This window comes from Solanum tuberosum, unplaced genomic scaffold (genome assembly GCF_000226075.1).
Source record: "Solanum tuberosum cultivar DM 1-3 516 R44 unplaced genomic scaffold, SolTub_3.0 scf00130, whole genome shotgun sequence".
NCBI lineage: Eukaryota > Viridiplantae > Streptophyta > Magnoliopsida > Solanales > Solanaceae > Solanum > Solanum tuberosum.
In genome coordinates, this window is record NW_006239060.1 from 689,846 (window position 1) to 704,268 (window position 14,423).

The 14,423-nt window shown below is 32.2% G+C and overlaps 2 protein-coding genes across 3 annotated transcripts; both read right to left on the reverse strand.

The window, feature by feature from the left end:
- Window positions 1-1,859: 1,859 nt before the first annotated feature.
- LOC102588698 (transcription factor EMB1444) lies at window positions 1,860-10,073 on the reverse strand. 2 transcript variants are annotated; one of them, XM_006351581.2, is made up of 11 exons: window positions 9,958-10,073; window positions 9,010-9,171; window positions 8,623-8,707; window positions 8,166-8,207; window positions 5,979-6,038; window positions 5,516-5,632; window positions 4,271-5,437; window positions 4,086-4,187; window positions 3,263-3,403; window positions 3,033-3,155; window positions 1,860-2,440 (listed from the first exon to the last, which is right to left on the reverse strand). In XM_006351581.2, exons 1-11 carry the CDS (start codon window positions 10,050-10,052, stop codon window positions 2,366-2,368), a joined length of 2,169 nt encoding a protein of 722 aa, XP_006351643.1. In that variant the 5' UTR covers window positions 10,053-10,073; the 3' UTR covers window positions 1,860-2,365. The 2 variants fall into 2 exon arrangements, with proteins under 2 accessions (XP_006351643.1, XP_015166064.1); XM_015310578.1 differs by having other exon boundaries at window positions 1,860-2,446.
- Window positions 10,074-10,150: 77 nt separating this feature from the next.
- On the reverse strand, window positions 10,151-10,874 carry LOC107061401 (uncharacterized). The gene has a single exon (XM_015310579.1). It carries the CDS (start codon window positions 10,285-10,287, stop codon window positions 10,177-10,179), a length of 111 nt encoding a protein of 36 aa, XP_015166065.1. The 5' UTR covers window positions 10,288-10,874; the 3' UTR covers window positions 10,151-10,176.
- Window positions 10,875-14,423: the final 3,549 nt, after the last annotated feature.

The window sequence follows — 14,423 nt, forward strand, 5'->3', positions numbered from 1 at the left end:
TAACATTAAAAAAAAAATTAATCTTGATATTAATTTATTTTAAAATTTATAGTCACACAAATGTTATCATATGGTTAAAATTACATATTTCAAATATCTTTCTTTTTTTAAATTTCTTTTCTAATGAATTTTGGGGTGGCCCAATGTGTAACACGAGTAAATCAACTTTCAAGTTTGGAGTTATTGATATATACATATTATATACTTAATTATCCTAAATTATGTCATAATCGATCTCAAAGCTACCAACAAAGATGAGAAAAAAAATTATATTTCATAAATCATGATCATCATTTCAAAGTTAAAAATAAGAAAAGGAAAATAAAACAAGTCATTACAGATCCATATGACTTACGATATTATATGAAACTGTCACAAGAAATATACATATATAAAAGCAAAACTCACAAAATAATTTCTTGAAATTCCTAATATACCCCCAAGGCATACCAACCCAAATTTTAATTTAAAGAAGTAATAAAAAATTTCTTATTCTTCTTGCTAGATTCTTCTGTCTTTGCTTGTTTAACTTTTAATAAATATGTCTCATAGAAAAAAAAAAAAGAGAAAATTATATTTTTGTTTAAGGAAATGTATATCAACTTTATTTGACATCCAAACATGAATAGAAAAGGGTGAACAGGATTGTTTAATGGGCCGGCAAAAGTGCATTTAAATGCTTTCATTTTTTGATTAATCCTTTTTTTATGGCCCAACCTGTCTTGTCTTGTCTTGCTCATTGTACTTGTAGTTTAATATAAACTATTTCCCACACGAATGGATATATGCATTATTATAGCACTAAGAATAAGTGTTTTAGAGAATATTTTTGTCAAGCAAAAGCTAGATATGATTCCAGACAGGTCCATCATTTTGTTAATAAACAAAATTCTTAATGATTTCTACTTTTATGGTACAAATATATTAGAATAAATATGGGTTGGGCTTACGCGTCTTAGTTGTAAGCCCAAGTTAGTTTACGCGGAAGTCCATTCTGGCCTTAGCCCAATACTCAAATGCAAAGTGTTAGCCCAAGTTAATTTACGCGGAAGTCCATTCTGGCCTTAGCCCAATTCTCAAACGCAAAGTTTTAGGGTAATTTATAGAAATCCCGCTAGTTTAGGAGCTAATTACTTAGATTCATGTTAGTTTGCAATATAATGAATCTTACTAGATTTTGGACTTCGGATACAAGTATATGACGTGTCCAGATACCTCTTTCCATGTCCCAGATACATGCATCTAGTGTGATTCACATATATTTGGGGATTTCGCTTGCCTCTCTCCCTATTTGAGTGCGTCTAGTAGAGAAAATACATGTATCTAGGTGTATCTGACATGAAATTTGGTATGAAATTATTAATTAGTGTGACAATATGTAATTATATAAAGAATTAATAAATATGGTAAGAATATTTGACTAATTAGGTAGTTTTTCCAATAAGTTAAGGAAGAAGATTAGAGGCGATTTTAACAAGATTGAAGTCAAAACTCACACTTGGGAAAGTGCCACTGCTATATGTGTATATCATACAAATATTTTGTTGTTTACATACATGATATACATAAGATAAACAGATATACAATGATATACACGGATATGTATGAAGTAGCATAATAAGAAGTCCAAAATCCTTGATTTGGCCATGTTAGACTGCATTGCTTTGTTTATTAACAGAGTAAAATATTAAATTGAGTTCTGTAATTCATTTCCAATTTTCTTGAAATTTATAACCAAATATTATGAATATAGATTGTAGCCTTGTAGGCTGTAACTATGCATTGCAACTAGCAAGTCTTTCATTTGCATTTTTCTCAAACCAGACAAATTGTCCTATTATTTCGTGGTACAAAACTACTAAGCTGCAATCGTTTCAAATTCGATTTTATGAATTACCAAGGCATCTTAGAAGGAACTAAAAAGTAACTTATGTTGAAGGTCAATCAATGATGTACAAAGCTAAAATTCTGGAAAACAATCACACTCTGAAAATGGTTTACATGATGAAGAGCACAACCCTTTACTCTCCATCATCTTGAGGGATCAATACTGATTCATCACTTACCCTCGTTGTGTCTCGAACCACTAATCTACTCTACTGGTTTGACGTGGAGGATCTCTGCGAGAAATCCTCACCTCATCAAGAGCATAATGCTTCTCCCACGAGAGCATTTCACACATAAAATACAAGAACATATAAACAAACAAACCGGAAACAAAGAATTTATTGTCTTCACAACTCGTTTAGAAAGGGAAATCGGATATGTTGAACAGAAAACCTTTGAAACATCAGTATCCTGACTCAGAAGATTTCAAGACCTCAGTCTGACTAGTAAAATGTATGTCTATTCTGACCTTCCAGCTCTACACGTTGATCTTTGCTTGCAGTAGCTGCATAAGAGACCATAATACATCCATGCGATGCAAGGTTCTATCATTCTGCCCCTAACGAAAAGGTAATAATATATCAAGAGTCACGCAAAATAAAAAATGAATTAGTCGATAAGTTAAATCAGATGGGGAAAAGAAAAAAGGAATATGCTAATTCTTGATTCTGCAAGCAGTGTATTGGCATAACAATCTGCAACCTTTCTTTTGGTTGCTTCCATCATATTGCGGACAACATTATCTCCCAAGTCTTAAATCGTCTTTCAATTTGGATTTCTTCCTTTTATTCCATAATTGTCTTATTAGCTACGCATGTGTTTATTAAAAGATTATTTAGGAAATACTTAGCATTCTCTTAAAGATAATGATGTATACATTAATGTCAAAAGATACTGGAAATATTTTATAAACATAGTAATTCTTTTCATTTTTCTTTCGTTTGATAAAGGACTAGTTGACCCACAGTCCAGTACCAACAGTCCTTATAATATATTGATACGACTCCTTTAAGAGACAATGAGGAATCACACAAGAAGTAAGTAGATAGTGGATACACCATTAGTTGATACGATATCTTGCTGAGCACCAAGATTAATTTCTACTTACGGTTGAGAGAACATCATATCAATAGTCAGGATTGTACCTCAACCACAAAACACATGCGCGTCCTCTCACTATAAGCCTCAGCCAGACCTTTTAAAATTGTAAGACCCAAGCTCCGGATGGCTTCTGCTATGTCAAGGAAATGGCTTCCGTCTTCGAAGATCTGCATTGGACTCACATAAGAATGTTTCATCCCTTACTGTTTCACCAAAAAGTCTAAACTAAAATTAAAAGATGCTAGAATTCACAATCAAAATTATCATTACTTACTTCGACAAGCATTTGACCATTCATGCCTAAGTTTTCAACCCTCATCGGACAAACTTTTTGGTTATTTCCAACTTCCACTGCCCAGCTTGAACCAACCTCATGGGAGGAAGATCCACAGATATCCGATTCTTTGTCAACCAGCTGTAACATGTTCAACGCAAAATAAATTAGTGGAAAGAATTTGATAACCATAACCAATAAAACTAGCTACTTCCTCAGCCGGTTATAGGCACAATAGAACCATGCAACAGATGCTTAAACTAAGAAACACATTAAAGCACTTCACATCCAATAATTTGGGTCTTTCACAGGGATGCACTTTCAGAAGTCATCACACTGAGCACAGCAATTATTCCCCGGGTGAGGTCAAATACAAAATAAAACTAAGAGAATTGAGAAGTCAACCTTACAGAAGTCCAAGGACCCGCATTTTAAAAAAGACCATATTATTTCAACAGTATTTGCTCCGCCCTTTCCCATCCCCATGTATAAAATGTCAGAAAATATTGATTTTCCTTGAGCTATGATTCATCAGCAAGAGAAGATTGCCACAAAACAAAGAACGGAAGAAGATTTCCATCAGCAAATATCTGCATTTTTTATCTTAGCCCCAACTTCCAATTAGGATATACAAAACAGAAGAAAATAAATAAAAGTACGTTAATTACCAAGGATAAACAATCCGCTTTCAGGTTATGCCTTTCCTTTTCTCAAGGGAAAAAGGAGGTCTTTGGGCATCATTTTCAATTACCAGACTTTGACTTAGCATTACTTAAACCATGCCAATTGAAAAATAAATCACTGACTTGCAAGAGAAGCTCACCTTTGATGCAGAGCATTTACTTAGCTTGTCAGCATGCTTGGTAACACTTTGCATGAAGAGCATGTGTTTGATTGTTCGTTCTAGAAGTGAGTCTATACTGCACTGTGGTATCATCCAAAAGTTTCAGCACATCTGAATAAAAAACTAAGCAACTTCAGAAAGAGAAATATAGCCTATTAGGTTACCTTCGAACCATTTGGAACAAGATCACGGAGCTCCTTGATGCGATCTTGGATCAATTGTCTATCCCTGGGTCTAGGTCGGCAACTTTCACCAGGTCTAGCTCTCTTTTTATGCATTTTAACGGGTTCAAGTGGCCTCTCAACATGTCCGCTACCTCTGCTACAACTGGTTGATGAAAGACCCCTAGAAGACCGAATACTACATGTACCTGATGAGTTGAAGCTGTTCAATGTTTCCCGATCAAATGAATAGCCTATAGAACTGATTGCGCCGATATCACTGCTACAAGGTTCGGCAGTTATTTCAGTGGTCAAGAGGGAATCAACAGATTTACAGAATGACTTGACACTGCTACAATCATTGTCATAGCGGTTAACATTAGCTATTACTGCTTCTAGAAGATGCTCATTGCCAGTGTTGCTCATTACCAGACTGCTGGTGCCAATTCCCTCAAGCATGTCAACAGCCATTTCTTCCCGCTTCCCTGCCTCCCAGTCCTTGGAAGAATTCCCTTTCTGGAAAACTGGCCCTAATGCTTCGTATAGTTCATAGCCAGCACAGAACCTGAAAGGAGTGTGCATCGTGTCATTACACTGTGTCTCAAAACCTAAATTTGTCTCAGCACATTTATCTGCATATGCATTGGGAAGATCCGACAAACCCAACTTTCTGTTTCGATCATTGTCAGCTTCAGAAGCAAGATTGTTTCTATTTGGCTGAGGGCATTCCGTGACTTGTCCAGCATCATATGAAACACTTCCAATACTTGCATCACTTCTAAAAGTTGGCTCACATTTATCTACCGAGCCCTTCCCCAAGACTCTCAAGTTGCTAGTTTGCCCTTCAAACTTTGGATCAGTTTCTTCCCACATTTGCCCTTCCTCTTGGTGTTTTATAATGGAACTTTCACAGCTTGCCGGAAGCAGATTCTCAGAGTCATCAGATCCTTGAACTGAAGTCCTGTGAAGTCCTTGGTTATGTACCGCTTCAAGTATTTTATTTGGGAAACCTCCAGGTTGTGAGAAGATACAAGAATGATCAACAGATTTTTCAACAGATGTATATAGAGGAGACCACATATTTCTCCCATCTTCACAAACACTTCTACCTAGATTATTTACGCAGTCTTGAAAAACCTCTGAACCTGAGGTTCTTGTCGATATCTCTGACTGGAAAATGTAGCAGCATCAGATAAAGGCGTAAATGATTTGTGATAACAGTAATTCAGTGAGCAATAGTCAATTTACCAAGCAAGAATTTTCCATGCTGTACTGCATCGAACTCCGCAAGCAACTTGCCATCAACTCCTGGAGCTCAGAAAAGACATCTCTAATATGCTTGATCGCCCTCAAATCCTCAGGGATCTAATAGAAAGAAAATAAGATTTGCAGACAAGGCATATCTAGTTACTGATAGCTGCTGTAGAGATCAATGGTAACATATGATGTTAACTAAGCTAGAAATGATAAAACCAGTTGGAAATTCATTTCACAAGGTGATGAATTTTAGATGGAACTAAATGACGCATTGGAGGCAGTCCAAAATGTAGTGAGACATGTGAAATTAAACAAATACAGGTCAAGAAGAGATCAGTCACAAAATTGTCATAAACATTATAAAGAAAAAACTGAAGGTAGTTTGAAATAAAATTCTATTTGTCCTGCACTTTAACCATTTACAGATCTTAAACGATGAGGTTGATCATCTTACACTATCCAAGGATCCAAGTTGTATAACTCCATGTGGAGCAACAGCAGCAACAACAATGGTCTGCATTCAAGAAAAAATGTTTCTTTGAGGCCCCATATTATGTAGCCAATAAAGTTCATGATAAAATTCATACGATAGGAGACGGATAAAATTACAGTTAAGATTGAGAAGTTAAACTATCTTCATAAACTTCACATGTGCAGGTTAGCATCAAGAAGTCAGTTGATGCAAGCCTTGTCATCTCATGCAATGACTGTATTGCCTTGAAGGACTAGCAGCAATGTGAAAACGATCTACTTGTCAGTTGTCACATGCATTTCACAAGAATTTTGTGGAAGAAACTCAATGACCTTCCTTAGAACACACAAAAACACGGTTTACTGATTCAAGTAGGATAAAAATTTAGGAGGTATTTCTTTTCTTTAATTTGACAGTTTTAATACAAAAAACACAGTTCTTCGGCTTTAATCCAATCACTCTGTCAATGCCAGAATGTTAGGAGCTCCCTCTATACACCTTAAGTTTAAATGTAACTGATCATCTACACATCATAGTAATGCACAACCATTTCATCCCCTCCATCTCACTCTATTGACCTAAGATGATTCAGCTGAGAGATTTAGAGGAAAGGTTGAATGAAAAATGGTTCAAGTTAGTTGGAAACAGTGTTTATAACAGTAGGGCATCTCCAACCCTATCCTCTATTTTACTCTCCAAATATAGAGTTCTCTATTTTTTCAGACAACCAACTCTAATCCAATTCTCTATTTACTCTCTAAAAAAGAATCTTTTCTCTCTCCTCAATATTATATTATTATTTCTATTTCATTCTTATTTTCTTATTTCATAATATATATCATTTCTTTTTCTTTTTTTCCCAAATAATCATTTTATATAATTTTCATGTGATATAATACTTTATTTTTCAAATTCTTTATTTAATATAAAGTTACATTTTATTTTAAATTTTTTAATAACATAAATTGCAAGCAAATATTCTATATTATACAAATTAATGGACGATTCAAATAAAAGAAACCATTAATGAAATACAATTACATAAATAATCAACTTTCAAGATTATGACGTTGCTCCCATAAATGCTCTATTAATGCATTACGGAGTTAAAAATGAGCATTTTTGTCCTTAATTTTTCTATGTTTAGCTAAAAATTGTTCAAATCATAGATTTTCAAATTATATTAGTGATAAAAAATTTAAAAAAATTAAAATACTATCAATTCGAGATGAAAATAGTATATATTAAATAATATATATCTTAAAATATTATATTATATTTAAAAAGAATTACAAATATTAGATATTTAATTAATAGCATTATATGTAAAATAATATGTTCATTACAAAATAATAAAAATAATATTAAAATAATAAAAAAGTGAAATAGAGAGTAGAGATTACTATGGAGGTGGGTTGGAATGTCCATTCTCTATTTTACTCTCCAAATATAGAGAATGGAGAGTAAAATAGAGGTGGGTTGGAGATGGTCAACTGCAATATTTAAAATGAGTTATGACAGAAGGAACAGGTATCACTCAATGGGCGTAAAATTTTAATACAACTTGTATGCTGATTCTACTTGTGTAGGAAGTAGGCTGTCATTCTTGGTGGTTGTCAATCATCTTTAGAAATGTCAAAATTCCCCGGAATACTCACATATTCTTCGAAATGATAAGTATCAACTCTCACACATTTTAAGTTGCTTAGTTTCTTTATACGCCAAGCATGTTAGTCCCACATCAAGAATTTTGCACTTCTAACCCTTGCTGGACAATGGGTGATGGACTATCAAATCAAAAATGTTATTGACATCGCAATATTGTAGAGAAAAACTTTTAACATTTTCCATAAAGTGCTATGTCAAGAAAAATAACGGAAAGATCAAAAGCTGTTGTAAATAGAATAATATGGTGTGAGATATATGCATCAGAGGTGAAGAATACATCAAACACCAAAATATTATAAATGAAAGAAATTCTAATCGAAAAATAGAATGAAAGATTCTAATAAAAAATAGATGTTCATTGGTGCTCTATTAGGAAACTGAAGTGATGCCAAAATCTTAAACTTCCAGACCATCTCTATATCCATATATGATGCACATGTATGGCAGACTATATCACCATGAAAAATATTACAACTGAGGGATTAAGATAGTTAGCTTTACCTTAATCCCAGCAGAAAATTGAGCTTGCCACCCATCACAGTGCTGAAAATGAAAAACTCATAATGAATAACCGTGTACACAATATACAATCTACCCTTAAATTTACTATCACATTTTCAATTTTAAGCTGGGTAAGTCAACTTCTGTAAGATGGAATACCTTTCAAGTTAAAATCAATAAGAAGTCTAATGGAACATACTTTTACTCTATCCACCATCCAAATAGTTCAAGAAGTAAGTCCATTACACAGTTTTGGAGGTAATTGTCACAGAGTAGTTCATATTGAGAATTCGAGTATAATAGATCCTCTCCCAAGTCAATGTACTTATTATTAGAAACTGAAAAATTTTCTATCCGTAACATTCACGTTTGCATAAAAGGAAGTATATTGTTGCATCTTAATACATAAATTCATCAGAAGCATGCTAATTGTACATGCTAAGAAAAAATGGCTCACCTCAGGCGCCAAGCTGGTGATAGCTGCAACTTTGTCTGCTGAAAGCCATAGATGTTTTCCAGTAATTGCAACCTGCCCAACAATACTGTCCAAAGGGATAGTTAGACATTTAATTACCATAATCCACCTCAGAGAGAAATTATATCGTAGATTCAATCTAACTGGAACATATTGTCTACAAAGAATTACTGTGTGACGAACTGACTATACTCTCAAGCTTTCTACTAAAGCTTGCATGCTGAAATGAATTAATCTCATGCAGAAACAGATAGAGAATAAAATGCAATTTCTTCAACGGACATATTTATTTCCTGAAGCTTTAACATCATTAGAATTGACAAAATGAGATAAATCATAAACTTGCTCCTGGTCATCTAGATATCATACCCTTCTCCAAGAGAATAAACATGATAGGACATCTTTGCCACAGCTACTCCAAGATGATTGTTGGAATAATGTCCATCATAAAGGTTGCCTGCTGTACTACCAGGAGATTTTTTCCCTGGAAACCCATCGTTATCATAGTAAGCATCCTCCCAAGTCAACATCCTACAATGAAATCCACATGATGGACAACAGATAAGAGAGGAATGTTGTTCTTTTATAGTCAAAGGTATTAAATAAAGGCCAAGTTATGCCGGATTACCAACCACAACTAAGAAATCTATTCATCTCAAATGGACCTCGTACTTGATAAAATCAAGTTTCAGCAATTATATTATAAAATCAATCTTCCAATAAGCTTCACAATCAAGGTCCATTCTTATAAGTCTCATGAAGGCCTAATCAGATGGTGCTATATCCGTAAAAGAGGGATACCAGAATTTTCTAAAGAGGTTGTCTTCATATGTTTACTCTTTACAAATGCACTAGTCTTGTAGGAGATAGAATTCAAAAACCACAAATAATGTTTCTCTATGGTATGGCCAAAAATTTCCTGCAAAGGTAGTTTCTAGTGTATGCAAGCATTTATTTCTCAGTTGAAGGGGAAGCTATTGTAGCTTTATATCCTGAACCTCCTGCTAACTGAGAAAAACAGATTTTGCATCTAGATTCCTTATGTGCATTTCGGAGTCTCAATACTTCAGATTAGATTCTTTTTTCATTAAATGAATATGAAAACACAAGTTGGATGACTCCAGTAATAAATCTGAAAGGAAAAACCTTTTCATTTTCTGGGCAAGCTAATCAAAGTTCTGAGTTAACTAGAAAAGCAAAAGCATGACATACAAAAATATATTTTGTTTCACTTTTACCCATTTTGTAGCAATACCAAAAGAAATAATATCAGTAACAGGAAGCTAAAAACTTGATGAATGAGGCAAAAGAACTCACATACGAGCTCGATGTGTGAGCTTCCAGAACACAGCATACTTCCAAGGAGTATTGCAACAAAGGCTCCTCAGTGCTTGTTGCAGTTGGCTTGCCATATTCTTTCCCTAGTCACCAAAAAATTTAACACACTAATCCCCACCACCAACTCTCAAAACAAAACCCAGTCCTAAACCTCAAATAACCCTAACAATCCCCAATTTTCTTCCCTTATCCCAATACCTAACTTCCTCTATATGATCCTCTGCCTGCCTGCTTCCTTCTCAACCCTGCTCGCCGCTTTATTGGCGGTCCTACTGTTGAAAGAAGCAGCATACCATCATCTTTTCCCATTCTCCCTCTTCCCAGAGCTCAAAAAACCAAACCCCACACCAGAAAAAAAGAGTCAAAATCTTGATTGAACCAACACAGCCAACTAACCCTATTCAGTAATCAGCAACACAAAATGAAACCAAGAATCCAAGAAAAGCAATACCCATAAACAGAATTGTACTATCCATGCAAATTTCCATACCAAACAACAATAATCTTGAACAACAGTATCAACTTGGGAATAAAAATCAAATCTTTATTACCCTATAAAGACCAAGAACAAGAAAACTAACAAATTAATTCTTAATTTTTCTACAAAATGACAGTAACATCTCAAAATCTGAAGTGAGTGGATGAAGAAACTTTAAAAAGGAAGAATCTTTAGCTAATTTATCAACAGTAAGCTTTCTGGGAAGAGTAGAAACGGCGTTTTAGAGTTAACTTGTGAATTGCAACATTCACCTCCATCACTATTTCAAGATTTTGAATATACTGCTTCTTTGTTTTAAGTTGAAAAGCAATATGTATATAATACTAGTACTAGGAAAAAAAGTGAACAGATGAGCTTATGGACTAGTGATTTTGATTTTGATTTTGATCTTCTCTTTATATAAAAAAAACAACAAATACTACTAGTAATATAGTCTTCAAATGCACGGCTTTTTGGATCCAAAATTCACTTTTAGGGACTAGAAAATCACTCCCCTACATAAATTGTTTTTTTTAGTTAAAGAAGGTAGTACTATAAAATAAGTTTATTTGAAGTTAGAAATTTTATTTGGAGACGTAATTTCAATCTCAAAAAGTCATATTTTTCTCATAAATGTGAAAACTTCATAATTTGTGAAAATTATTTAAACTTTTTTTTATCAAATGAGCAAATTATAGTCCATACACAAGGTAACAAAATATCGCAAGACGTTGCATTAACAAATCGCATATTTCCATGTTCTTTTTTTAAATAAATGTTTGTGTTTATAAAGATCTATTGATCCAATAAATTAATAACAGTAGTAAAAATAGCATAAATGATACAATTCTTCCTATTTTATCAGTGAAAATTATTAGCCCTAAAAGTATGAATTTGATCAACATAGAAAAGTTAAATGATTGATTCATGTTCATTGGTCAATTTAATTAATCAAAATAAATTAATTCATGTTCATTTATTGAAAACTTGAGTTCAAGAGAATATTAAATAAGGGTGCAATGATAAACTTATCTTTCTTAAGGGACATAAAATCTAAAATGGTAACATATAAATAAGAACGGAGGAAATATTACTTAAGATGTTTATAATTTTCAAGAATAATAAATGTTGTCTTGAACTTTATGATAAATAATTTGAGATAACTATGTTCAGAGGAGTACTCCTTCAAAAAAAAATTGTTCTTTTTCTAATTCCAATTGCTTTTAGCCTTTTATTATTTGTAGAAGTGATGATTGAAAAAGAATAAGTGAAAAGGTTTAATGAGATAGTCTACTAATATGGCAAACAATATGATGCCAATGCCTATGAAAATGCTACTTATCTTGCCATCAATCTATCCACAAGATATACCTTTGAACTTACCCTCCAACACCCCTTTTCTAAAATGATTTCTACTGCTAAAAGTTGTGACATCTACTCACCTCCCATTTTCATTGTCTCCCTATTCTTAATTAAATCTCTTTCTCTATTTTTCTATCTATTTATCCTAGTGGAAGTTTAGCTGTTAATTACTAGCCAATCAAACCTCTTTCAACTCACACAAATAGCTTAAATTTTTTTAAAAAAAATTATGGTAAAAAATCAAAGTAACAATACATATTATTTAGTTATATAGTTAAGTGACACTACAACAAAAATAACTTTTAGTGGTAATAAATATTGACATTAATAAAGAGTGCTAAAGTCTTTATCGGCATTAGTTAAGTGACATTAGAACCAATGTCGCTAAAGGCTTTATGGACATATACAAAGAGTGCTAATTGCCGCTAAAAATACATATTTAGCGGCAATTAAGAATTAATTACCGCTAATGATCATTTTTGATGTAGTGTGATAAATATGTGTATAAGAGATAAATGCATTGCACTCATTAGTTTAAGTAAATAATTACAATTGAAATGGACAGTTATTCGACTGTCAAATGATATATTTTTAATTTAAGAATTCTAGGCCTGAAATCCTAATTTTCTATCTAATTCTTATAGAAGTTAAAAGTCAACGGGATTTTCAACATTTGTAAATTGTTTGTTGAAGAAACTAATTACCTCCTTTATTGCGTCTTCTTTATCCTCTAGCTATACTCACCTTTACTATAGTTGAATCAAACAAATGTCATGACCTAATGAATTTTAGGACTAAAGCAGAAAAAGAGATGTCCTTGTCTGAGGACCAAGCCACGCGAACAAAGTTTTAAATTTTATTGATCTTCTGTATGAATTTTTTTCTTTTATTTGAGTATGAAAGAATTTAGTGTTTCTTTACTTTAAATATTAAAAAAAATATTAGAAAAAATAAGGGATATTCCTCCCTAGACGTCGACCTTTAACTTTTAGAATTGTGTTAAACTAATCATTTTAAGTTCCTTTCAAATAAAGGATTGACTTATCCTACTTCATTAAATTTGAGCTAGGTTGAATTGATACAACTCTAGTTTGAAGTCATACTTTGTGAGTATTGCAATATTATTTTCTTACATTTTCTAGTACTCAAATCAAGTTTTGTTTTATCCTTGCAAGCAATATTCCAATTGATCATAAAATATACATTTTTTTTAACTTTGTATCAACCAATAAATTTTTTATGTTAATCCTATATCTATCAACACATCCTTATAAAAAGTGCATTAATAACTATTTCACATGTTGATAAAGGACTTGCCAAGAGTAGTTTTATCTACAATTAATAGAGAGAATTTTGATTTCTGATTTAATCAAATAATCTTTAAAAATCTTTCAACTCCAATAAATTTTCTATGTATTTGTTTAGAGATTTATATGTTAGTAGAAAATATAATTTTTTAAAAATATTTTTCATTTTAATTTTATATAGTATTAGCTTGAGATGAATTTAAATGAAGTAAAAAATATTAATAGAATTCTATATAATTGACCATAATTAACCTTAACTTATTTGAAATTAAAGCACATTTTTTGTTATATTGCCAACTTATGTGTCTCTATTTTTTTATGACACAGTTCAACAATAAAACAAAACATATTTGATTAAGCTTATTATAGTTGTGCTACACCAACTCAACACTATAACAAGATTCCTTTAGCAATGTATATAATCGAAAGGAAATAATTATCATCAATTTCTAATCATTATTACCATCTTTTTCTCAACTTTTTTTTTGTGTATATTATAAATTAGAAGAGTGAAAATAGGTGCAGCGATAAATGACAAAACATGCTTAGGAATTAAATAAAGTTTAGAAATGATTACATGCATAACCATCACTTCTAATTACCAAAGGGCCGCTATAATTTGTTAAAAAATAGTTTATTCAAATTTTCATTTAATTGTGTTTTTTTCAACAACCCCAATACAGGATGCATGTAATTTAGCTCAAATGATGTGCTAGCTCTAAAGCTATAATATTTGCAGTTTCTTAAAATTGTGGGGCAAATTTTTCCATAATTAAAAATTAAAATTCTCTTTTTATCCTTAATGAAATAATTTATAGCTAGCCACTTAAATATTTCAGATTTGTGTTAGACTACACGTTTCAAAAATCTTTTTATTGTCCCCCTTAAATCTTACGACAAGTTAAATTATGTCACATAAATAAGGACAAATAGAATACTAATTAATTAGGGGAAATTTTCATTAATTGATTAATGAAAAAATTGCGTCAAGTTAAATTATGTCATAAAAAAATATTGTAACTTTCCATGCATCCTTTTGCTAGATAAAATAAGTGAGTTTTTAGGTAACTAAGAAGATATTAATTTTTTTTTCTCTCTATAATTTCAGAAGAGATAGATTTAAGTATAAAGTACATAATTCTCAATAATTTGTGCACCAATTACATTCTATCTCAATTTTTTTCAACTCACGGATATATTGCTCCTTCGCCCGATACATAGCAAATGATACATAAGTTATGTATAAGATATATAACTATAAACCAGATACATACTGATTTAGGTTTGAAATAATTGAG